Here is a 27034-nt window from a genome sequence, read left to right as displayed (position 1 = left end):
CCTCTTTGGACATCACACAATGTGATACCCACAAACAAGCCTTCTCTGGAGTAGCCCCCACGCTCTGGAATGCACTCCCTGAAAGGCTTTGCTTAACAGAAGACTATCTCTACTTCAGGAAGCAGATGAAAGCCTGGCTCTTCAACCAGGCTAACAGAAGAAGTAAATGACATTGGTTGAACATATTATAGCAGGACATGTTTATCCACTCTTACCCAACAATGTTCAAGCACCTTTCTGACCTCATTTGCAACTCTTTAGTCCCTACTCTATCTTATCTATATGTTCCATCTTTGCTTACACCATATGTCTATTAAAAATGTTTTATTGTGTAGGCATTGTAATGTAGCATACTAAGCCATGCTTTGTATTGTTTTAATATTTTTACTACTGTAATTGACTATTGCTTATGTGTCACGAAGCACCTAGCCACCCACCTGGGGTTACCCCACGGCCACTTAGAGGGTGTATCCCCAGCACAGCTCAGGTCAGCCTGCACCTGCCGCCTATGCTCTACATTAGCATCATCCTCTCACTGACTGGGTCCCAATTGCCTCTGGGCGACTCTCCTGCTCTCAAATTATCCCCAGTGATTTCAAGGTTACTGGAGTCACACTACCAGTGGTCCCACAGTTCCCAGAAAGCACCCACAAACCCAACACTCAAACCACCAGGATTCTTTATTAGTCCAGACAGGCAGAGGCAACAAACTAAATTGTCTTAAAAATTGAACACTGAACAAAAAATGTGCACTCAGCAAACAGGTAACTGAAATATGGATCAATTATAACATTAACTAAACATTTGTTTACTTTCTAGAAAGTACCTGGGGAGATCAAGACATATAACTGCTCACCAAACATAACTTTTTTACAGGGCTTCAGCAAAGAGCTTTCTTTCTCTCTTTCTCCCATGCTGAAACTGGAGCAAAAGCCAGTATAATCCAAATGAAATAAGCTCCTGGGCCAGAGTCCAGAACAATAAGGTTCAAAATAGCTGGTTACATCACTACACGCATTTCCTTTGTGTGTGTGCTAACTAAAAGAAGGAATAGTCATTCCTCTGTTTTAAACATAAATACGCACTACCTTTTGGCCAAACTAGAGAAATACACTTCAAAGAAACATTCAATACAATTTACAGGGTTAAAAACATGCTGTTCTGTCACATTATGTTTGACTTATTCTTGCTGTACACCGCCTTCAGTGAATTCCTTGAAAAAGGTGGTACATAAATCCAAATAAATAACTTCAAAGTTTCCATCCAAAAATGAGGCACTTTGAGGAATCTAACTTGTTAGAGCCAAATTGGATGAAAGGTTCCTTCCTTTTTTGGAACAAAGTAGATGGTGTTACTGCCTGTTCTTTCCTCCTCAGGAGGAACTGATACTACTGATTCTAACTGTAGCAATTTAACATTTCTTCGACAGCCCTTGCCTGTAGAAGAGAACATGGAGATTCCAGAAAATTTGTTGGGTACAGAATGGGCTAATTCTAGGGTATAACTGCCCTGAATTATCTTGAGAACCCATTGGTCTGTAGTTATTTGGGCCAACTTCTGATAAAACTAATTGATCTCCAATGGGAAGTCCCAAAGACTGGGCCCGCAAACCTTCACTGTGGATTCTGGAGGCTCCAGAATTACCTGAGGTGACATCTTGACCCTCCCCCCTCTATGACCCCATCTCTGAATGGAAAATGGCTATGCTGCTCAAAATCTGCAAGCTGCTACAGACAAGGCCATGGTCTTAGCTGAATAGCAGATTTATATTTATCTAAGTTATCTGACGGATAGGCAGTCCCCATTGCAAGACAATCTAGTACAGAAGTGCAGGCTACATAGCCCCTACAAATCGCTGCTTATGAGGCACCAGAGACAGGGATCTGAAGACCTCCAGATATGACTCTGCAGACTCAAGCCATCTGCAAAGCTCAACTGGGGATTAGCTGACCAACTGGACCAGGAGCAAATTGCTCAGAACCAGAGGCTTTAAAGTATGTCCAACTGCTGGGGACAAAGAACTGAAAACTGAGCTGAGACCTCTCTTGGCATCCAGTTCAGCTCCTCAGAACTTTCTTTCTATCTCCAACTGCTTTTTGATGGTCACAACTATTCCCACAGGTTCAGAAATACTAGGAAGCTATGTATTGGAAAATAAAATTTCTCACAGAAAACACAACTGAATCCTACCACACCAAACCCAAGCTGCACAGGATAGATCAGTCTACCACTTGTTGGAGATTGAGAAATATTGACCGGCCATTGGCTCCACAGATACTTGATGTGAAGTCATTAGCCTAAACCCAAGAGTGCTGACTGGTCTGGCAGGATAAAGAATGTGTACTATTCTGGTCATCTCAGTTCAAGAGAAAGTAATGGAACTGCTTAGGGCTTGGCAGTTTTGAGAAGAGATAGAGGGAATATAATGGGTTTATAAATCCATAGTGTGAAGTGGCACAGGTAAATAGAACAGTTAAGAGGAAGTTTTTCGCTTAGCAACTGAGCTTGTGGAATTTGTTGCTGGAGGATGGTGTTAAGACATCTAGGTTAGCCAGTGAAGAGTTGATAAACAAGTCCCTAAAAAGAAGTCCATAAACCATTATTAACTAGGTAGACTTAGGAAAGCAACTGCTAATTTCTGGGAGTGAGCAGCAAGAGATGGATCTACAGCATACTTCTAGTGACTTGGGCTGTTAGAAAAAAAATATTGGGCTCTGACAGACACTTGGTCTGATTCAACATGGAACAACATATGTTTTGTTTTTTAGCAAGAAGCGGTCTGCTTTGTTGTCTTACCATCTCTGGAGTGATATATTTCAAATCCTGGTGTCGCCCATCTACAGTCTGCAGGAGGTAAGTCTTAAAAGAAAAAAAAAAAGGAAAAGGATTATTACCATAGTGCAGGGATGCAAGTTAAAAATTACTACTAGACAAAATAAAGATCTGGAACCCCTTTTGGAATCTATGATGCTGCCCACGCTGCACCAGGTATTGGTTTAAAATAGAGACCTTTTTCCACAATGCTAACTTAATATCAGCATTAAAGTTTACTTCTAAAAAAGTATACATATCCCATCACCATAGGTGGCCTTTTGGAGCCAGGGAGCTGATTAAAATGGAATTTTACCAGCAGTCAGGAAGTTTTTAGAATTTAATTTCAGAATTACAGTTTGTAATTTTATGTATGTTTAAATGTGTATTTCAAACTCAAAATAAATTTTATATTTAGAAATCAAGTAGAAAATATAATAGATGCCAACCCAATATTCTATCCTCCTCTAAAACCCTAAGATTAACCATCTACCTATGTCTCTTCATATCAATGCTTGATGACAGCATATGATCCCATTAAACTCAATGGCCTCTGCCGGTTTGGACTTAAGGAAAAACTAAACCATGCCTTCAAATTGTTTCTTGAGCTGGCAACAATCCAAAGAGCCTTTGAATGTAATGGAGTAGCCTAGTGGTTAGAGCACTGGCCCTGACATCCAAAGGTGCCCGGTTCAAATCCTTCTGCCACTCCTTGTGATCTTGGGCCAGTCGTCACTTAACCCTCCATTGCCTCAGCCTCCAAGGACAGGGAAATACCCAACGTACCTGAATGTAACTCACATTGAGCTACTACTGAAAAAGGTGTGAGCAAAATCCAAATAAAGTTTAATAAAGTGCTCCAAAATGGAGAGACCATAAAAAATGGCTCTGTACCATATCACTTCTACATCATCCGCCTGAATCTCCAAACAGATGAAGTTCTAGAAGAACATACCATCAAGTCAATTAAATAAGCTAGGACTAACACATCACTTCAAAGTACTTATTGTTAGCTGCTTAGGTTTAAGCGGGGTATAAGGTACACATTCTTTATCCTGCCAGACCAGTCAGCACTCTTGGGTTTAGGCTAATGACTTCACATCAAGTACCTTTGAGCAGGAACTGTCTTCTATGTTTGTGCAGCGCTGCGTACGCCCTGTAGCGCTATAGAAATGCTAAATAGTAGTAGTACCTGTGGAGCCAGTGGCCGGTCAATATTTCTCGATCTCCAACAAGTGGTAGACTGAGCTATCCTGTGCAGCTTAGGCTTGGTGTGGTAGGATTCAGTTGTGTTTTCTGTGAGAAATCTTATTTTCCAATACATAGCTTCCTAGTATTTCAGAACCTGTGGGAATAGTTGTGACCATCAAACAGCAGTTGGAGATAGAAAGTTCTGAGGAGCTGAACTGGATACCAAGAGAAGTCTCAGCTCAGTTTCAGTTCTCTGTCCCCAGCAGTTGGACATACTTTAAAGCCTCTGGTTTTGAGCAATTTGCTCCTGGTCCAGTTGGTCAGCTAAACCCCAGTTGAGCTTTGCAGGTGGCTTGAGTCTGCAGAGTCATATCTGGAGGTCTTCAGATCCCTGTCTCTGGTGCCTCACAAGCAGCAATTTGTAGGGGCTATGTAGCCTGCACTTCTGTACTAGATTGTCTTGCGATGGGGGCTGCCTATCTGTCAGATAACTAATATAAATAGAAAGCAAAATCCCTCCTCTCTGTACCCTTCTCCAACACCGCCAACTCCAGGCTCCGCTCATTCTGCCTTGCCTCACCCTATGCTTGGAACAACCTTCCTGAGCCCTTACGCCAAGCCCCCTCCCTGCCCATCTTCAAGTCTTTGCTTAAAACCCACCTCTTCAATGCTGAATTCGGCACCTAACTCTTACTGTTCACTAAATCCAGACTGCCCCAATTTGACCGCCCCTATCGGACTGTCCGTTCACTTGTCTCAGATTGTAAGCTCCTTGAGCAGGGACCGTCCCTCTATGTTAAATTGTACAACGCTGCATAACCCTAGTAGCGCTTTAGAAATGTTAAGTAGTAGTACCAGCAATCAGTGCTATTCATAAGGGAGGAGAGACTGCCCCAAGACTTTAAACTACAGTATTCTGAATCATCTGTTTACAAAACGCCAATAAACTTTTGAGGCCAGCCCACAAAGCATAATTGTTCAGCTTAATTCATTACCATGACTATCATAATCAAATCTCTGGCCCCTGAAATTACAGCAGGTTTGTAAAATGGTCTTATCATTCAAGGATGATTCAGACATTATGTTTTGACCAACAACAACCGTAAATCTAGCACACCTAAATTCTGGACCACTGACAAAAAAAAACAAAACAATTCTCCACCCTTTATTCCAGGCTGTATGTAATTCAGAAATCTGCTTTCTTTCCTCCACCTAGAGAGAGTGATTTGCATTCAAAACCAACTTCTTAGAAGCAAACCATCCAGCAAACCTGCCCAACTATTCATTGACAAATTCCAATGCATCCTCTTTTTTAAAATTTTATTAAGTTATATATGCAAGTTTAACACTTGACACAGAGAGCACTTACAATATAAAATTTATGAGAAATATATCAAAATACAGTAATCACACAATCATACCTGGGAAAGAAGAAAACAATAACTCATGAGGCAGAGTTCTAAATAAGGAATCCTTTTTTTTTTTTTTTTTAAACCAGAAAAATCATCTGTCATTTGAAGGGGAGAAAAAAACCCACAAAACAATATTCTGACTACTGACCACTCTGTACCTAAGGGGGATAAAAGGATGCTAAAAAGATCAAGAAATAGTCCCTGCAGGACCTCAAACTGCAAAATCCAAGGAGAAGACAGGAATGTAGAAATGTTATCTGAATTAAAGCAATTCTTCTAAGAAGCATAGGCTAAAATTTCTCAACAATGCAATTAACTGTCTTAGGCAACACAGGTGGTCTTGCTTTGATTTATAGAGATTTTTTAAAATATTAAAATCAGTAGACAAGATTTGTGAGGAGGCTTTGGGGTCAATAGTGTGCCAATTTATGAATTGGACAAACAGAAGTACATTAAGATTGATCTTGATATATAGACCCCCCTCAAGAATTGGCACCTTATTCAACAGAAATTTGAGGTGATACTTTATTCTGCACATTTTACTAGTGATTTTAGGTGATCTTAATTTACATTTGGAGGATAATACTGATCCCCATGTGTTATAATTTATTCAGGTTTTGCAATCTTTAAATTTCAATTTAGGCCTGGATATCCCTACACATGAAAAAGGTCACAAGTTAGATTTTCTATAGCGTGGTTTCGACAAAGGTCTTGCTTTGGCCTCTCAAGGTGCAGATTGCAGCCCTTTCCTGTTTTCAAGGTCATCTCCAAGAAAAGTCTCTAGCTAGACACCCATATGTGCTCCGTTTTTTGAGAAGGGTTAACCTCCTTTGTCCTCCGTCGCACTGCTCCTTTCCTTGCTGGGATCTTAATTTAGTGCTCACGGTTCTTACCAAGCCTCTCTTTGAGCTTTTGTCTTCTTGTACTTTGAAGGACTCGATTCTGAAGGCAGCGTTCTTAGTGGCTATTGCCTCGGCTAGGCGAGTTTTGGAGTTGCAAGCTCTTTCATGTAGGGCCCCATTTTTGGATTTCATCTTGGATCGGGTGGTTTTGCGACCGGTTCCTTCTTTTCTACCCAAGGTGTTGACTCGTTTTCATTTATCTCAACCGGTGGTGTTACCTGTACTAGGTTCTTTCTCCGGGTCGGAGGAGCAGCATCGTTTGAAACGTTTGGATGTCAAACAAGTTCTGAAGCATTATGTCAAGTTTACGGAAGACATTTGTTGGTCTGATCGTTTGTTTATTCTCATCGGATGCTCATGGCTTCTAAGTCCACTATTTCCCGTTGGCTCAAGGAAATGATTGCCTCAGCTTATCTTCTCTCCGGGAAACCTGTTCCGGAAGGAGTTAAAGCCCACTCTACCAGAAGTCAGGCAACTTCTTGGGCAGAGTGTTGTCTGGTGCCTCCGGAGGACATATGCAGGGTGGCGACTTGGTCTTCTTTGCATTCCTTTTCTAAGCACTATCGATTGGACATCCTGAATTGTCAGCAAGTTGTTTGGGGACAAACATTTTAACAGCGAGGCTGCTAGGGTCCCTCCCATAATCTTACTGCTTTGTTACTTCCCATGTCACATTCTGGGCTAAGGAAGGAGAAATTAGGCCTTACCTGCTAATTTGCTTTTCTTTAGTCCCTCTGGACCGGCCCAGATCCCTCCCTTCAGGTATTCTGTGTCTTCAAGAGTTAACAGAGGTTTTTTTCTTGGGAGATGTGTTGCTGGTTTATGGTTCCATTGTTAAAAAAAAAAAAAAAAATTTTATGGTTCAGTACGTAACCTGTTGTGCATGATATGTCATTGGGACACTGTTTTCTTTGGCACACACCCTGTGTTGGTAATGTTGGTGGCTGCTCAGGCTTTCGGATGCACAGACCATTTCCTTACTGTTTTGCTTCCTTCTACTTTGGTACTTTATTACTGGATCTTTCTCTAGCTGGAAAGGGCTCTTATAAGCTCTCTAGAGCCATAGTATTTTTCTCAGTCTCCACCTGCTGGAAGGCGTGCGCAACCCATCAGTCACATTCTGAGCCGGTCCAAAGGAACTAAAGGAAAGCAAATTAGCAGGTAAGGCCTAATTTCTCCTTAGTAATTGCTACATTAAAATACTGTGCCCCTTAATTCTGAATTAATCACATGGAATAGTGCTATTACTGCAATATTAGACGAAAACGCTCCAAAGTTAAAAAGACTAAATCCATGGTTTAATGCATTATTAGCATTGAAAAAAGGTGTTGTAGAAAGTTGGAACGAATTAGGAGAAAAAGTAAGGACCATCAGGCTTATTTAAATTGGAAGGAAGGAAATTAGGGAATATAAGTTGCAAATTGCTCAGGTCAAAAAAAATTTTTAAGATCAGGAAATTGAAAATTCTGACAATTCTTGTAAAGCGCTTTTCAAAATCTTTGATAATTTGATTAAGATGCTGTACTTATGATGTCTGAATCTTTACAGCCCAGTGCTGAAGAGTTAGCACAGTTTATTCAGACTAAAGTTAATAAGATTAGGCAATCTTTTCCTATTGTTATATTGGAAAACATTACAACACTGTCCATGAATGACCAAGCTAATGATATTTCTGGGGATAGACTTTGAAGATTATATGAGGTATCACTATAGTCAGTTAAGACGACTGATTCAACTATCTTTAGATATTTGTCCCTTGTACTTGTTAGAGGAAAGTTCCTTTGAATATCTTACATTGGCTTACTGAATTTGTGAATTCTGTTCTGCAAACTGATCATTATCCCGAGAATTTAACAGGTATAGTTTTAACTCCTCTTCCAAAATTCTTAGGTTTAAATCTATTGTGGAACATTATTGCCTGGTTGACAATATTCCCTGAGTGGCTAAGTTGCTAGAGTTTTTGGTAAATGAACAATTGCACGTTTTTTTGGAATCACATAGAGGCATATTTTCAAAGCACTTTGGGAGGCTAAGTTCCATAGGTTTCTATGGAACTTTGGGAGGCTAAGTGCTTTGAAAATGAGCCCGATAATGTTCTACATTATAACCAGCATGGTTGTAGACCCAGACAGTACCAAAACACTGCTTTTAGTTCTTACGTCAAAGGTTAAATATTTTTGATGCAATGAATCGCTCTGTTCCTGTTCAAATTAAGCGAATTAAGAATAACTGAAACAGTGCTTTCCTGGTTTGAACAATTTTTGAAAAATAGGACATACTGTGTAAAAGGAAGGAATATCATATAATCGTGCTGGAATCCTGGCTGTGGGGTAACAAGGCTCACCGCTTTCCCCACTTTTGTTTAAGGTGTACTTTAGTTCATTAGGTACTTTTCTTTTGGATGCAAGAATTATAGTTTTATCTTACAGATGACTTTTTTATTATGTCTTATCTAAGTTTGAAGATACTTTAGCATCTATAAAATGCTATATTTCACTTATAAATGGACATCTGACAGGTTTTAAATGTATATAAGAGTGGGGTAGTTCTCAAGGCCCTCATTTCTGGCCATGAAGTGATTTAAAGACTAAGCAAGCTATTTTAAACCTAATACGCTGTTGAACCGGCAGCCAGTGAAGATCTTTCAGAAATGGAGTGATTTTGATAGTATTTCATGTAAAGAATTGGTATTAACCTCAGGAGACTTTGGAAAATATGGGATACAAATACCAAATAAATTCTTTTATTTTTAAAGACAGACAACTTAGAGCAATTAGGTCCTCACATCTGTGAAATTTCAGGATTCTGGTATAGGCAATTTTACTTCCACAATTGATTACTGCAATTCTTTGACTTGTAGTATTTCAATTAAATTGCAGAAACAGTTACAGCTATTGCAGAATACAGCTGTAAGACATATTTGTAGAGGATATTTGATATCATTGCTCCATTTATGAACAATCTTCACTGATTGCCGGTTCAACAGCATATTAGGTTTAAAATAGCTTGCTTAGTCACTTCATGGCCAGAACTCAGAAGGCCTTGTAGAACTATTTATGATTCCATCTTCTGAACGCAACACTTGCTTTTCTCGTACTTTACAAATAGGTTACCCCACTCTTAAAGATGTAAGATATACGTTTAAAACCTGTCTACGAGCATTCATTTCCATTTCAAGGGGCAAGAATTTGGAATGTGCTCCCCTGTGAATTAAAACATTTGCCATCATATTTGTCTTGAAGTTATCAGAGTGTTATCTTGAGGAGTTCGCATGACAGCTGCTGTCAGTGAAGTAGATGACAGCCCCTATCCAAGCCTGCCACATCATGAAAATATCTGAGGCTCGTTAAATGTGGCTCTACCGTCTATCTGCTCCTGCCTGCTTGCCGGCCAGGGACATCAACCAGAGAGAGCGCACCAGCACCTGCTTGCTATCTGATCATCCCTGCTGCAGCTCCCGAATTCTCCCGAGAGATTCAACAGCTCCCCGTCTATCTCCAGCGTCCATGAGCGTGGGAGAGCCTTTTACACTGAATTTCTAGACCACCTGACCCGTAAGTTTCTAGGCAGTTTACAATGAATAAAAGCTGGGACAGAACCTCAGGAATTAGTTATACCATAAAATTAGAAAGGAAAAAAAATTAAATCAATCTTAAAAAAAAAAAATCGTTGTAACTATTCAAATCCTCCAATTTTAAAGAAAGTGAGTTCCAAATATTAAGAGCCTGATACATCATCATCAATTGCTTAAAAAAGCCAAATCTTTTTATATCGTTCGGGGAGGGAACTGCTAAAGCAGAACAGAATGATCTTTTACTCTTCCTAGAATCTTTAAGCTTCACTTGTTCAATCAAATAACTTGGACAATCTCCAGAATACATGCAAATCTGAATAAGAGTCTGGCTTCTATCAGCAGCCAGTGCAATTGTAAGTAAAACTGAGTAATTTGATCATACTTTCTTAAAGAGAAAATTAATCTCACTGCTGTATTTTGTACAGATTGCAATCTGCGTAATTGACATTTGGGAGCACCCAACAGAAGATTACAATACTCCAGCTTGGATAAAACTAAAGCATGCACTAGCGGTCTAAATTGAGAAATGTAAAAAAAAAAAAATCTTACTGTGCCTCAATTTCCATAATAAAAACGAAATTTGAAAGACCAATATCAAAGCCTTATCGATACAGACATTAATTCAGTAACCTTCTGTAGGGGATATGAAATACCAACTAAAGCTGAACACAGAAAAAAAAACACAATGTCTCATCTTGTCTTCACAATATAATACAAACAAACCCAATACCATAAACACACCGCACTACACCCTCCCGGTCTCAGACAGCTTAAAAATTCTGGGAGTCACAATCGACCGAAATCTCACACTTGAAGATCATGCGAAAAATACAGCAGAAAAAAAAAAAAAATGTTCTACTCAATGTGGAAACTTAAAAGAATCAAACCTTTCTTCCCAAGGGAAGTATTCCGCAGCCTAGTACAATCAATGGTGCTAAGCCATCTAGACTACTGCAATGCCATTTATGCTGGATGTAAAGAACAAATCATTAAGAAGCTTCAAATCACTCAAAATACAGCAGCCAGACTCCTATTTGGGAAAGCGAAATATGAAAGCGCCAAACCCCTAAGAGAGGAAACTACACTGGCTCCCACTAAAAGAACAAATTGTGTTCAACGTTTGCACCCTGGTCCACAAAATCGTTCACGGGGAAGCCCCGACCTATATGTCAGACCTTATAGACTTGCCTACCAGGAATGCAAAGAGATCAGCACGCACATTCCTCAATCTCCATTACCCTAACTGCAAAGGACTAAAATATAAATCCACATACGCGACCAGTTTCTCATACATCTGCATGCAGCTATGGAACGCACTACTGAAGGCCATAAAAATAACGCAAGACCTAACTATCTTCCGAAGGCTACTGAAAACAGATCTGTTCAAGAAGGCATACCATAAACACCCATCTTAAACACCAAAAAATAAGACTTTACACGACATAGACATAATTGAAATCGTATCACTTGACTGATCAACCGCCTTACCACTAATGAATAAGCAAAACCACTTCAATCTCTATGTCGAATATGGTCTCTCCATAGTCGATGACCTAAAGAATGATACAACCCAATTTCATACTCAGGAACGTTCATGTATTACTATAATTTATTCTTCCAATTTCTTACTCAGGAACTTTCATGTATTACCATAATTTATTCTTCCTCAACATATATATGCACATGATATATATCTATACCATGATCTGTTCATGTATGTTATGTTACATGTATGTTACCATGTACGTATGCAACTTAACACATTACCATTTGTAATTCTGTTACCTGGAAATGTAAGCCACATTGAGCCTGCAAATTGTTGGGAAAATGTGGGATACAAATGCTACAAACAAACAAATACCTCCAACCATCATATGCGCTGCAATCTCACAGGGCCCAGGCCTTCCCACATTGGAAACTCCACTTCCATCCAGCTATCAAGTGTGGTGACCAGTTGATTGCTTTATTGGAATACCAGAAATCATTGTGGACAAAGACTACCGCATCTGGAGAGGTTTTCCAAATATTCTAAGTTTTCTGTATGCTGCCAGAGCTCGGCTTTAAAAAATCCACTTCCATAGTCCCAGAGTTTGATGCATCCTCCAACAAGGACACCCACTGTTTAGGTAAGAGGTGGTTCCAAGTGTGTTATTTGGCCCAACAGCATCTCAAAATGGAATCCCAGCGCAAGTGTGACCTCCTGCATTAAGTCCGCCAATGACACCTCTGAATTGTGACACCGTGGCTGTCATCAGAACCATCTTACCTTCTGGCAATTTAGTGCGAGAGTGGTCTGTGTTACAAGCTCCTGCCGACACCTCACCACCCAATCGCTGTTTAAAAATCTTTCCATAAACTCTCCTTCATTTGTACAAAAGTCCAGCACTTTCCCTGACCACAACATGCAGAGTATTATTGCAAAAATTGGGGTTGGGGCCCCGGAGCCTGTCCAACAAATGTCCTCCCACTCACAGCATCACATGACCCCCACCCAGACATTTTAAATAGGGCACTCATTCTACCAGAGTAAATTACTAGCTGGGGTTTTTTTTTTTAACAGAATCACTCATTCACAGCTGATCATGTTTGGGGACCTTCAATGTGCACAAAGATCTGATGGGATATAAATAGATCCCTTTCTTACCTTTGAGAAATCTCCAATAAGGTCCCTTTGGTCACCGTCTAGAACACTTTCTATTTCCATGTGAGAAAAGGACTTGGACCTCATCAATTTCTGCTTCTGTTCAGAAACAGAGTGGCGTGAATGTTTTAACATTCAATTCACTTTACGTACAAATTACTCATAGCAAGGAATAAGTCATCTGTTGTACAGACAGCACATAGAAATAGAATGACAGATAAAACAGCAAAAGGTCCAGCCAGTCTCCCCTTTCTAATTCCTACTTCAATTCCACAGGATCTTATCTGAAAATTTTACCCACGATTCCCTACAAGTGTCTTGGAAGTTTCCCCAAAGGAAGAATTGACAGGAACATTTCTAAATGTAATAAAACCTGTTTAATATGATACTCTTAGATGATCTAAAGAACTGTGGTGCAATTATCTTTAACAGTGGCTTGCTTCTGTAAATAGTGGGCTATTTGTTGAACCAGTATCACACATTTCAGCTTGTGACATGGTCCTCCGACATGAGGCTTGCCATATAAGGCTAGGCATTCCATTGTGATGGTTTTCCATGCAGATTAGAAATCGGCCAGGCATGTCAGATGCTAGATGGAAACCTAGGAGCAAATTGCAGATGGTAATGAACACTTTCATTGCAGTCTTTATTGGGATATTAAAGTAGCTTTGTTTCTATCCCTCTAACTAGTGGAGTCTGTTCCACTCATTTCAGCAAAATGACTAATCAACCAGCAAAAACCTAACTCTACATGAAATATTTAAAGATTAATACCTGGTGTTGGCCCTATATGACTGTTGGGCATGAGATTCTAGTTTGAGTCTATCCCACGATGCCTGGCTTTAAGTGCAGCTGCGCCAATTATTAGACAGTAAATTAATCCTCTGTTCCACCTTCTATGAGGTACATTTTCCAGAGAGAGAGAGAGAGAGAGAGAGAGAGAGAGAGAGAGAGAGAGAGAGAGAGAGAGAGAGAGAGAGAGAGAGAGAGAGAGAGAGAGAGAGAGAGAGTGTGTGTGTGTGTGTGTGTGTGTGTGGACTACGACATTAAAGAAGTTGGACAGAGTGAAAAAGGGAGGACAGAGAATGTCTTAGATGAACCACAAATCAGACCATTTGATGGAAGCTAATCACCCTACCTTTTCTTCTTTTGCAGCATCCTCTTCAGAAACTATATCAAACATACTTTTCCTCCTTTTACTCTTTCCTTTTTTCTCCTGAGGCCGCTCCATTCTTTGTAGGACAGATCGAACCATAGTACTTGGCACAGACGATGACCGGGATAGTTGGCATGATTTCACCTGCAAAAAGCAAATACTATAAAGAAAGCCTATAACAGTTTATAAGAACCTGTAAGTCACAAAAGTAAAAAGCTGGAAAATCAAGCTATGTTTTGATTTACCAGGGATAGGCTGCAGGCACAAGAACGCTGCACATCTGGATTGGACACTTATTCTGGGTCAGGAAGAACACAATACAATCACAATAAGTGCCTCCTCTTCCCTGAGCCCATGAGAAACAGCAGGGAACAAGTTTGAGGCAGGACACAAGAATGGACTCATGAAGCTGCTTACTTATAAAAAGACGTTCTTTAAAAAGCAGCTCACCAGTTTAAGTGACTTCATCTTGAAAGTTCCAGAGAACATGTTCTACAGAGTTTTCCTGTGAAGACTTGAAAATCCTTCCCAGTATGTGTAGTTCCCACAACTGGATGGTGTGCCTTAGTTCTGCAATTAAGCTCAAGTGAGAGACTGTGCAACTGGTGAATTGCATCTCAGACCACCAAATGCACTTCCTCTGAAGACAAGCGACACATAGCCACACACAGGATTACCTAGCTAAAGGGCTTCCCATGGAGAGCAGATGAAGACAAAATTTGTAAAGATTTTTTTTAAATAAATGACAGAGGAAAGTTTGCCTAGATCAACTATGTTGCATACTGTTTGGGTCCACCTAGGAGTCAGAACTCAAGAAGATGACCTAGGTCATCATAGACAATATGCTAAAATCTTCTGCCCAGTGTGCGGTAGAAGCCAAAGCAGCAAACAGGATGTTAGGAAAGGGATGCAAAATAAGACCAAGATTATAATGCTTCTGTATCGCTCCATGGTGCAACCTCACCTTAAGTTCTGGTTCTATATCTCCAAAAAAGATGCAGTGGAATTAGAAAAGGTTTAAATGGTGGGAGGGGTAGGTAGAAGGGGGTGGGGATTGGGGTACAATGCGTTGATAACGACATCTACTTGTTATTAAGCAGTAGCATGGGCTAGCGGTAAAGGCATTGGCTGTGAATTGGAAGGGACACAAGAGTCAGGTACCTTCAAGATATGGGAGCTATGCGCTATAGGAAGGGTAGTTATCAGTTAGTGTGTTGGTTATAGGGGGAGGGGGGATCGGGATGTGTATTGCTCTTTGAAGGAGTGTAATATTTTGGACAGGGGGGGAGGAGGAGGGGGGGCTGGATAGGTAAATCAATGATGGCGGGCTTATGGTCTATTATGTTGGTGTATTTAACGGGTAGGTTCCCGAGTTTTATGTCATTGTGCTTTGATGTTCCATCAATAGAAGTGTTGAAATATATAGCTTATTTGGGGGGAGGGAAGGGTGTGGGGTTGGGTAGGGTGGGGAGAAAGTATTAAAAAGTTTGATGATGTGGTTAATGCCTGATTTTGCTCAGCTTGATTGTTTAATGTTTTCAATCCATTGTATATTTATTTATTTATTGCATTTGTATCCCACATTTTCCCACCTATTTGCGGGTTCAGTGTGGCTTACAATACATTGTATTGATGGAAATACAATTTGTTACAACTCGATTATGGGTTACATTGTGAGGAGTTAGGGTAGGACAAAGTCAATGTATCATTAAGGGAATAAACAAGGAAAAGAACGATGGAACAGTGGAAGAACAACGGATGCTGAAAGGGCAACAGAACAATAACAAGAGAACATTCGGGTATAACATTTTATCTGTAAATTGAGGTTTAAATGTGATAAAATTACTGGGGATAAGAATATAGAAGAGAGTGTATTGATGCATTGCTAACTGTGTGTGTGTAATTCATTTGTTTTGATCCTTTCAATAGATTTTTTCAAAGAGATGAGTCTTTAATAGTTTGCGGAAGTCGGTTAGTTCGTAGATCGTTTTCAGGTTGCGTGGTAGTATATTCCAGAATTGTGTGCTCATGTAGGAAAAGGTTGATGCGTGCAGCACTTTGTATTTTATGCCTTTGCAGTTTAGGAAGTGGAGGCTGAGGAAGATTCGGGATGATCTTTTGGCGTTTCTGGGTGGTAGGTCTATTAAGTCAGACATGTAGGCTGGGGCTTCACCATGGATGATTTTGTGGACTAGTGTGCATACTTTGAAGGTGATGCGTTCCTTGAGTGGGAGCCAGCGTAGTTTCTCTCGTAAGGGTTTCGCACTTTCGTATTTTGGTTTCCCGAAGATGAGTCTGGCTGCTGTGTTTTGGGCTGTTTGAAGTTTTCTCAGTTTTTGTTCTTTACATCCTGCGTATAGTGAGTTGTAGTAATCCAGATGGCTGAGTACGAGTGATTGCACTAGGCTGCGGAAGAGGGATCTTGGGAAGAATGGTCTTATTGAACTTGTTGGATGCTTTCTTTGTTAAATCATCAATAAAAATTGTTGAAACATAGAAAAGGTTTAAAGAAGAGTGACCAAAAAGAAAGGGGATGGAACTCCTCCCATATGAGGCAAAGGCTAAAGAGGTTACAGCTCTTCAGCTTGGAAAAGATAACCGAGGATATGATTAAAGTCTACAAAATCCTGAGTTGTGTAGAACGGGTAAAAGTGAAAAGACAAGGGAACACAATGAAATTATATAGAAATATTTTTTTAAACAAATAGAAGGAAATTTCTTTCACTCAAAATAGTTAAGCTCTTAGTCTTATTGAGATGGACATGGGAAGTCATTGTGTGCTCCAGGATTGGTAGCATGGAAAGTTGCTACTAATTAGGTTTCTGATCTGGATTGGCCACTGCTGGAAGCAGGATACTGGGCAAGATGGACCAGGATGAGATGATGGTGCAGGGAGGAGGGTTTTAGAGGAACTGGGCAACATTCTGGGGAAGGTGGTGCCTATTCCAAAAGGATGGGCTCCACTTTAACCAGGGTGGGACCAGGCTACTTGCATTGGCATTTAAAAAGGAGATAGAGCAGCTTTTAAGCTAGAAACTGGGGGACGTCAACAGTTGCTCAAAAGTGCATGGTTCGGAATAAGGTATCTTTCAAATATATCACCAAAACAGGGAAGATAGGGCATCACGAAGCAAGGTTGCAACAGAGAGCATAGTAAACCAGAGGTCTTTAAATAAAAAGCAGATAGATTTTCTATAGTGAATAAACATAGTTTGAAATGTCAATATGCGAATGCCAGAAGCCTAAGAAGCCTTCAAGGAGTCAAAGTTTCTCCTGCTGGACCTGACATGCCTCCTATGTTCTCAGTTGCATTTGTATGTTTAAATTTGTTTATTGATTTTCACAGAAAATTCCATATCATATCCAGAAATAGGCTCTAAACAATTTTCATGTCTAGCATAAACAAGATATTTATAACTTCAACTATTCAGTTGCATTTGTAAAGAGAGAAAACAAGAATCAGATTGGTGGTCAGGCCCAAGGCACCCAATGCACCAACTGTGTGGGTCCATGGCAGAAATCACCCAATTACACTGGGCGCACCTTTTGAAGCCGTTGGTCTTCCTAGATAAGAGAAAAGAATAGTGGCCAAATTAAATTGCTCGAGTGCCAAAAAAAGGGGCAAGGCTCAAATCTAGGTCCGTGCTCAGGCCTAAATGGGGCCCAAAGAGACTCATGATAAAGAAGAAAACATGAAAAGCCAAAAAGGCTAGTAAAATAAAGGGAAAAGTGCTGAAAATAAAAAACTATGAAGAAAATGAGAGATTAAGGAAATACTGCATGTTAAAGCATAGAAAAATTAACTGTTAATATGAACTGAAGCGAGACCACGAAGATGCGACCTCTCAGCTCCGCAGATAAACAGATTGTGAGGAACCTGCACTCATGCATCGGACAGGAAGGCACCTGCACAGTGGAACACTGCTAGAAATTGTCTACTTGTTGTATACCCTAGGCAGCATCTGCATCAGCTCCATCGGATGATATCACGCAGATGTGAGAATATTAAATGGCCTGCTTGTCCTTGAAAAATGACATAACTTAAACAGTGGACTATCACAATAAAAATTCTCATGGTTCACTCGAGGAATGTTAGATATAATCATAGATCCATTGAACCATCCACTTGAGTGAACAATGAGGATTGTTTTATTGTGATAGTTCACTATTAAGTTACATCATATTATTAAAGACCCAAGTGCTATTTGTTGATTGTTATTTCATAAAGAAACAGGCATATAAGTTGCCGCTGAGGTCAATATAAACTTTAAAAGTACATTTAAGCTGTTGTGTAAGTTGGATTGGTGCAGGGTTTATGCTAAAGTTGCCTCAGGAAGAGCATAAAGGGATCAACTCTTTAATAAAGCTTTTTTCCACTTGAAAAACCTCACATATAAAGAGTAAACACACACAGATTGCATCACTTTTATCTAGAAGTTCCCAGAAGTTTGGGAGACCAGTGATAAAATTGCATTTTTTCCACATGGACCACTCAATCCGTGGTTCACCTGCCTCCTCACAAATCAATTTCTTTAAAGTGGTCCGTGTGAAAAAAAGTTGCTGCTGAGGTCAATATAAACTTTAAAAGTACATTTGGGTTGTTGTGTAAGTTGGGTTGGTGCAGGGTTTATGCTAAGTGTGATTTGTACCCCTACCATTTTTAGTATTGTTTGAGGACTACGAAGGGATTCTTCCTGTGAGCAATGCAGAAAAAAAAAAAATCAAGAATTTAAAATGTTGTAAAAAAAAAAACAACTTACATTATCCGTTGTTGTCTTGACCAGAGGAGCAGTCCAGAGACTTGCCATTTCAGATAGCATATTAGCATCATTCTACAAACAATGGGAAAAGAAAAAAAAAAACTTGACTCAATCCATTGTCAATGATCAGCACACAGTTCCTACCACATAAATGTTCATCCTGAATAGACTTCTACAGCCCTTCTCACTTAGTTGTTATCCTTGACAGACCCAGGAATATAGTAGGTACAAACAAGTTTCAGTTCAGCTAATCAAATTGTCTTACATTTGAGTGTATACTTTAAATTATGTATTTGTAAAGAAATGCATTGAACCTGAGAAACATCTGAGCATTACTGGGGTCTTTCCTACTGGTGGCCATTGCTGAATTTGTGGATTGTTGGACAGAATGTCAGAGTACAGAACTATTAGTAAATGGGCAAGTTAGACCTTTTCTAACCAAAGAGAAAAGAGGAAATTAGACCTTACTTGTTCATTCTCTTTCCACAATTCTTTTCACATATGTGGATTTATGCCCTACGAGCAAAAGAAAACTGGAAACTACTAGTTATTGAGCATTATGTTGCACTATGCTTTGTTGTACTCTCATAAAATCATAGAAAAATAAAGTTTTAGGAAAACAGTTTGATAGGCAGAGTAGTGTAATGGATAGTGCAGTGGGCTGGGGAACTGGGTTTGAATCCCACTCCAGCTTCTTGCAACTGGGCAAGTCTCCATTGCCCTAGATACAAAACAGATTGTGAACCTACCAGGGACAGAAATATTACCGGCACATAATATATGTAAACTGCTTTGGTTGTACCAGAGAGAAAAAAAATGTTACATTAGATTCATGACCCTTTACATCAAAAGCGTAGCCAGAGTTTAATTTTTAGATGGACCTGGAGGTGGACTGGGTGGGCACAGGCCTCGCATTTCCTCTCTACCCGCTACCCCCCCCCCCCCTGCTGCCGCATTTCCTCTCCACCCGCTACCCCCACCCCCACCCCCCGCGACAGCCCCATGCACATGGTCAGTTCTGGTCATTTTTTCTGACCTGAAGTGCCGTTCTCTCTCCAGCACCGGCAATTCCCACAGCCAGCCTTCTGCCAGCGTGCGTCGTCAGAGCCTCTTCTCAGGCACGTCCCGCCTACTCTGCAACTTCCTGTTTTCCGCAAAGGTGGGACGCAGGAAGTTGCAGAGTAGGCGGGATGCGCCCGAGAAGAGGCCCTGACGACGCGCGCTGGCAGAAGGCTGGCTATGGGAATCGCCGGTGCTGGAGGGAGAATGGCGCTTCAGGGCAGTAAAAGTGAGCAGACCATGCAGACGGGGAGAGCGGGCAGAAGAGGCTGGGCGGGCCTGGAGCAAAAGTGGCTGGGCCTGGGCCCGTCCAGGCCCACCCGTGGCTATGCCCCTGCTTTACATCCTACATCAGGACCTGTGAAGTCCAGTGTCAACCAGCATTTCTATAACAAAAGTAAACTACCCAACTCTTCTCCCTCAGAAAACTGAAGGTGCAATAGAACTGCAACCAATTCCAAACTCAGCCCAGATGTAAAAAACTGATTTTTTTTTTTTTTTTAGTCTAATGAGAACTCTAAACCATCTCCATATCTTACAGCAGCCACATAAGCCCAGGCACATAGGACATGAACCCCAAGGGCTGGATTCTGGACTGGTGGGAAACGAGGATGTTATAATGCCTTTGAATCCCTCTATGGTGCGACTGCACCTTGAATACTGTGTGCAATTCTGGTCACCGCCTCTCATAAAAGATATAGTGGAATTAGAAAGGTACAGAGAAGGGTGACGAAAATGATAAAAGGGGATGGGACGACTTCCCTATGAGGAAAAGCTAAATCGGCTTGGGCTCTTCAACTTGGAGAAAAGATGGCTGAGGGGAGATATGATAGAGATATATAAAATACTGAGTGGAGTGGAATGGGTAGACGTGAATCGCTTGTTTACTCTTTACAAAAATACTAGGACTAGGGGGCACGCAATGAAGCTACAAAATAGTAAATTTAAAATGAATCAGAGAAAATATTTCTTCACTCAACGTGTAATTAAACTCTGGAATTTGTTGCCAGAGAATGTGGTAAAAGCAGTTAGCTTAGTGGGGTTTAAAAAAAAAGGTTTGGATAGCTTCCTAAAAGAAAAGTCCACAAGCCATTATTAAAATGGACTTGGGAAAATCCACTGCTTATTTCTGGGATAAGAAGCATAAAATATATTGTACTGTTTTGAGATCTTGCCAGGTACTTGTGACCTGGATTGGCTACTGTTGGAAACAGGATACTGGGCTTGATGAACCTTCGGTCTGTCCCACTATGGCACTTATGTAAGGTCCTCTCAAAGAGCATCACTATCTATAGCCTCATCAAAAGAAATTGTATATGATATGATACCCGGCTGCTCTGGAACTTACTCCCACAGGAGCTACGTCTAACGTGAGACTACCTCTACTTCAGGAAGCAGGTGAAAGCCTGGCTCTTCACCCAAGCCTTTAATATATATATATGGTGACTGACTATACACATTCTCATCTGGACTAGCTTGCTACACACACTAATTTGTGCAGTTAAGCAAGATATAAGGAACTGGTCTAAGACCGTGCCTTGAGTTTAGCTACCCATCTATTTATCCCAACTGACTCTGTACTACCTCGCTTGACCCCACCTATACCTCTGTACTTGGTCCCTTGGCTACATTGCAAACTGCAATGAAGAAAATCATCATCATATCTGTTATTTGAATGTTCTAATACATGCTTATTAGGTGTTTCATTGGTAGTAGAAACAGCATAAGGAGTGTCAAAGCAAATGCAAGGCGCAGATTAAAAAGGCCAAGAGGGAGTATGAAAAAAAGATAGCATTAGAGGCAAAAAAACATAGTAAAAATTTTTTTCGGTATATTAAAAGCAGGAAGCCGGCAAAAGAATCAGTTGGGCCGCTGGATGACCGAGGGGTAAAAGGGGCGATCAAGGAAGACAAAGACGTAGCGGAGAGACTGAATGAATTCTTTGCTTCGGTCTTCACCGAGGAAGATTTGGGTGGGATACCGGTGTCGGAAATGGTATTTCAAGCGGACGAGTCGGAGAAACTTACTGACTTCACGGTAAACCTGGAGGACATAAATGGGCAGTTCGGCAAACTGAAGAGTAGCAAATCTCCTGGACCGGATGGTATTCATCCTAGAGTACTGATAGAACTGAAAAACGAGCTTGCGGAGCTACTGCTAGTGATATGCAACTTATCCTTAAAATCGAGCGTGGTACCGGAAGATTGGAGGGTGGCCAATGTAACGCCCATTTTTAAAATGGCTCCAGGGGAGATCCGGGAAATTATAGACCGGTGAGTCTGACGTCGGTGCCGGGGAAAATGGTAGAGGCTATTATCAAAAACAAAATTACAGAGCACATCCGAGGACATGGATTACTGAGACCAAGTCAGCATGGCTTTTGTGTGGGGAAATCTTGCCTGACCAATTTACTTCAATTCTTTGAAGGAGTGAACAAACATGTGGACAAAGGGGAGTCGGTTGATATTGTGTATCTGGATTTTCAAAAGGCGTTTGACAAGGTACCTCATGAAAGGCTACAGAGGAAATTGGAGGGTCATGGGATAGGAGGAAATGTCCTATTGTGGATTAAAAACTGGTTGAAGGATAGGAAACAGAGAGTGGGGTTAAATGGGCAGTATTCACAATGGAGAAGGGTAGTTAGTGGGGTTCCTCAGGGGTCCGTGCTAGGACCGCTGCTTTTTAATATATTTATAAATGATTTAGAGATGGGAGTAACTAGCGAGGTAATTAAATTTGCTGATGACACAAAGTTATTCAAAGTCGTTAAATCGCGACAGGATTGTGAAAAATTACAAGAGGACCTTACGAGACTGGGAGACTGGGCGGCTAAATGGCAGATGATGTTTAATGTGAGCAAGTGCAAGGTGATGCATGTAGGAAAAAAGAACCCGAATTATAGCTACGTCATGCAAGGTTCCACGTTAGGAGTTACAGACCAAGAAAGGGATCTGGATGTCGTCGTCGATAACACACTGAAACCTTCTGCTCAGTGTGCTGCTGCGGCTAAGAAAGCGAATAGAATGTTGGGTATTATCAGGAAAGGTATGGAAAACAGGTGTGAGGATGTTATAATGCCGTTGTATCGCTCCATGGTGCGACCGCACCTTGAGTATTGTGTTCAATTCTGGTCACCGCATCTCAAGAAAGATATAGTAGAATTGGAAAAGGTGCAGCGAAGGGCGACTAAAATGATAGCGGGGATGGGACGACTTCCCTATGAAGAAAGACTAAGGAGGCTAGGGCTATACAGCTTGGAGAAGAGACGGCTGAGGGGAGACATGATAGAGGTATATAAAATAATGAGTGGAGTGGAACAGGTGGATGTGAAGCGTCTGTTCACGCTTTCCAAAAATACTAGGACTAGGGGGCATGCGATGAAACTACAGTGTAGTAAATTTAAAACAAATCGGAGAAAATTTTTCTTCACCCAACGTGTAATTAAACTCTGGAATTCGTTGCCGGAGAAAGTGGTGAAGGCGGTTAGCTTAGCAGAGTTTAAAAAGGGGTTGGACGGTTTCCTAAAGGACAAGTCCATAAACCGCTACTAAACGGACTTGGAAAACTCCAAAATTCCAGGAATAACATGTATAGAATGTTTGTACGTTTGGGAAGCTTGCCAGGTGCCCTTGGCCTGGATTGGCCGCTGTCGTGGACAGGATGCTGGGCTCGATGGACCCTTGGTCTTTTCCCAGTATGGCATTACTTATGTACTTATGACATCGTATTATATCCATGTTATTTAAATATTCTTCCATGCTATTATGGTATTGTTTGTACTACTCAAACAGAAAAAGTAAACACTGGGCCTTCAGGAATGAGAAAAATGCAATCCTTTATTAATGATGAATACCCGACACGGGCCGTGTTTCGGCGTACAAACGCTTGCATCAGGGGTCAAAAAGCTCTTCTAGGTCAGCTAGTTAGCTAGTAGATAAAGATGATTAACAAACAGCTTATATTCCCAGCCTCTATGACAGCCTCAGATATTATAGCCAGGTTCATTAGAGCAGTATGCAGGTCCCCAGAGTAGTCTAGTGGTGGGTATTCATCATTAATAAAGGATTGCATTTTTCTCATTCCTGAAGGCCCAGTGTTTACTTTTTCTGTTTGTTTGGTTGCTTTTGTATGCTGCTTTCCCTCTGTTTTGTGATTGTTTGTACTACTGACATTTATATCTATTACATGGTTCTGTAGCTCTATTGAACATATATTTTTTGATACTGTTTCATGATAGCCCTATTGTTTGCATTTCCAATTTTACCATTTACTTATATTTGTTCATTTTGCTATTATGCTGTTAACAAAATTGAAAGTTTAATGTTACATTGTACACCACCTTGGGTGAATCTCTTCATAAAGGCTGTTAATAAATCCCAATAAATAAGGAGGGTGGGGTCCTGACAAGCCTACCTATAACATACATGCTTGCCCTAAATGCTGTATCATCTTGAACCTGAACATCTCTAATGACCAGAGGAACACAGGGACGTCCAGGTGGCCAATATACAGATCTCCTATAGCGGCACCAGACTACTCCACCCAGGATGCCTACGCTCTGGTCAAATGAGCTCCGAGCAATCTCTCACCTATGCACAATATACACAGATGTGATTGCATCCTTAATCCACTGGGCTACCATCACCTTAGATGCTGTCGCTGGTACTTCCTGGACTCACTAAATAGCATGAAAAGAATCTGACTTCCTGAATTCTCCTTTTTAAGAAACCGTAAATCTTTTGGCATACATCTAACAGATGCAGGCTCATCATGTCACCGCAATCACTTATTACCTGTTAATACAGGCAGGGAGAGCCTGATTTGCAAGAAAGATGGACAGTACCTTGGGGGGGGGGGGGGGGGGGGGGGGAAGAGGAGGAAACCATCTGAATAATCATCTTCCTCTTGGAAGTCGCCGGAAAAGGTTTCTGGCAAAGGGCCTGCAACTGAAATCCTTCTTGCAGAACAGACGGCCACAAGAAAAACTGCCTTTTTGGTTCTATTTAGGCATAATCTTAACCAAGCCTAAGAAAACAAGATTAAAATCCCAATGCAGAACTACCAGATGACAGCAAGATAGGTAGAGATGCTTCACACCAACCCACGACATCAAGATGATACACGAAACATGCCCCCAAACCAAAAACATATAGAAGCCCCTCTAGGCTACCTTTGGTACAAGGAATGTAGGAAATTAGAATGGATTTTATTTTATTTATTTTTGTTACATTTGTACCCCGCGCTTTCCCACTCATGGCAGGCTCAATGCGGCTTACCTGGGGCAATGGAGGGTTAAGTGACTTGCCCAGAGTCACAAGGAGCTGCCTGTGCCTGAAGTGGGAAATGAACTCAGTTCCTCAGTTCCCCAGGACCGAAGTCCACCACCCTAACCACTAGGCCACTCCTCCAGCCCCTTAGGAAATCAACTACTGTTTGAAGGCAATATGCCAATTCAATTGGGCCATATTAGGTTAACTCCTTTACTGAAAGGAGCAGCTTCATGCTCCAATTACAGACTGATAGCTAACATCCCCTTCCTCACGAAGACAGTTAAGACAGTTGCTGGGTTACAATTACAGGATCTTCTACAAACAAATTTGGGATTTTGTTCCAGCAGGATAGCTACAGTACAGTTGTGATCCAAGGAGAGACATCTTAATGACCTCATAGGGTTCCCTACTGGCCGTCCCCAGATACTAATAAAGGTAATTTACTGGCTGCACCTGAGTCTAAGTTCTCTTTCTTATCTGTGCTTTCCCTCCCTGTGAAGGCGAAGGGACGGAAAACACAATGGTGTCAGTACAAAACAAATGATACCATAATATACACCATGGAAGAACATTCAAACAGATATGATATGTCAACATAATACCAACGAAACACCTAAAAGGCACGCAATGGAACATTCAAACAAATAGGATGCTAATGCTGTTTGTACAACACAATGAAACATCTTACTACGAAGCCGAGGGAGAAGCTGCAGTTGAGATATATAGATGGGGACAAGATAGGTAGTATACAAATTAAATTGGGATAAATAGATGGGTGGATAAGCTGAAGGCAAATTATATGTGCAGTTGAATAAAATTTGAGGAACATGTCCTAAGTTACAGGGCATGCAGCAAGCTAGTCCAGGTGTGGAGTAAGGATAATCAGTCACTGTAAGCATAAGGCTTGGGAGAAGAGCCAGGCTTTCGCCTGCTCCTTGAAGTACTAGTTGAGTTGACATAGCTCCTCTAGGAGCTAGTTCCAGAGTATAGGAGCTACTCCTGAGAAGGCTCACTGGTGGCTACCACATCTTGCAATTCCTTCTGATCAGTGTACAGATAGCGACAATCCTTGAGAGGACCTCAGAGGTTTCACAGGTGTGTAGAGAGCTACTTAAAAAGAATATGCACTCTGGCCCACTTTGTCTGAGGACTTTGAAAATCAAATAGTTAACTTTGGCTCTGCAAGGTACTGGTAGCCGGTGCAGTTTTGCAGGAAGGGTGTGATGTGGTCAAACTACTTGGCAGCCTTCTACTGGTTGTGCAGCCACATTCTGAATTAGTTGGACCTGGTGCAAACTATTTGCCCGACAAAGCATTGCAGTAGTTATGGACCACTGTGGTCAAATTCATTTTTTTTTTCAATACATGGACATTTTGTATTTGCTGCACGTTGCAAAAACTATTTTTAAAGGTTGTTTGAATTTAAAAGATCAAAATAGTGGTCTAGCACTATCCCGAGATTCCAGACCTGTGATTTTAGGAGTTCTTACTGCCAAAAAGTATATTGAAGTCCAGTACTTGTCCACTTGTTAGGAATTCATAAAATCTGTTCTGCTTGGGTTCAGGCAGAGTTGTTTTTGTCCATTTCTGAGTTTGTTAGACAGGCAGTCAGTTAATCAAAGCTGTGGGTAGATATGTTTTAAAGGGTATGGAGTAGTTGGATACAAAAATTCTATATTTATACTGATGTGCACCAACTAAAGCAGCTCTGTTAAATGAAGTAGATATGAAACAAGTGACTGTACAGATCCCTGTGAAACCCCGCAATTCAGTACCCAAGTTGATATGATGTTTCTTGTTTTACATATGAATATTACATTGTGTTTTAGTATTTATTATTGTATATAGTTGGTGTTTTTATAATATTTAATTTTATCATTTCTTCTGCATGTTTTTGATAAGTTTTTAATTTTTTTTTTGTATATATGTTTTTAGACCCCTCACACAGGCCTTAGAGCCAAAACATGGTCAGTGTTGAGCCATTTTTTACTGAATAAAGATCTGCTGCCAACCATAATTCGCTTTGCTGTTTCTTGTGCATCATTTATATTCTGCGGAGTGAGTTTTCATTGGTTTTGTTGGATTGCACTGTTCTTTAACAGAACTGATTGTTGTCAGACAAATAGGATTTGAACCAGGTAAATAATTACTGTGCCACCGATACCTGTTTCTGCCAGCCTTGAAAGCATGATACTATGAGCCACAATGCTGCAGGCTGCTGAGAAATCCAGCAACATTAGTACTAAGGCAGATCCTTT

At 40.8% G+C, this 27034-nt stretch overlaps 1 protein-coding gene across 1 annotated transcript in view; it reads right to left on the bottom strand.

The window, feature by feature from the left end:
* Positions 1–27034, bottom strand: part of CDC25A (cell division cycle 25A) — a 161997-nt gene that overhangs the window by 68312 nt on the left and 66651 nt on the right. The window contains exons 9-12 of the mRNA XM_030196572.1: positions 18448–18519; positions 13685–13831; positions 12535–12630; positions 2797–2859 (exon numbers count right to left, since the gene is read on the bottom strand). Coding sequence (XP_030052432.1) covers positions 2797–2859; positions 12535–12630; positions 13685–13831; positions 18448–18519 — 378 coding nt within the window. The remainder of the gene's footprint in view (positions 1–2796; positions 2860–12534; positions 12631–13684; positions 13832–18447; positions 18520–27034) is intronic.

The sequence above is a fragment of the Microcaecilia unicolor genome, chromosome 1 (assembly GCF_901765095.1).
Source record: "Microcaecilia unicolor chromosome 1, aMicUni1.1, whole genome shotgun sequence".
NCBI lineage: Eukaryota > Metazoa > Chordata > Amphibia > Gymnophiona > Siphonopidae > Microcaecilia > Microcaecilia unicolor.
Note: the sequence above shows the minus strand (reverse complement) of the source record. Positions and strands in the feature narration are given on the sequence as shown.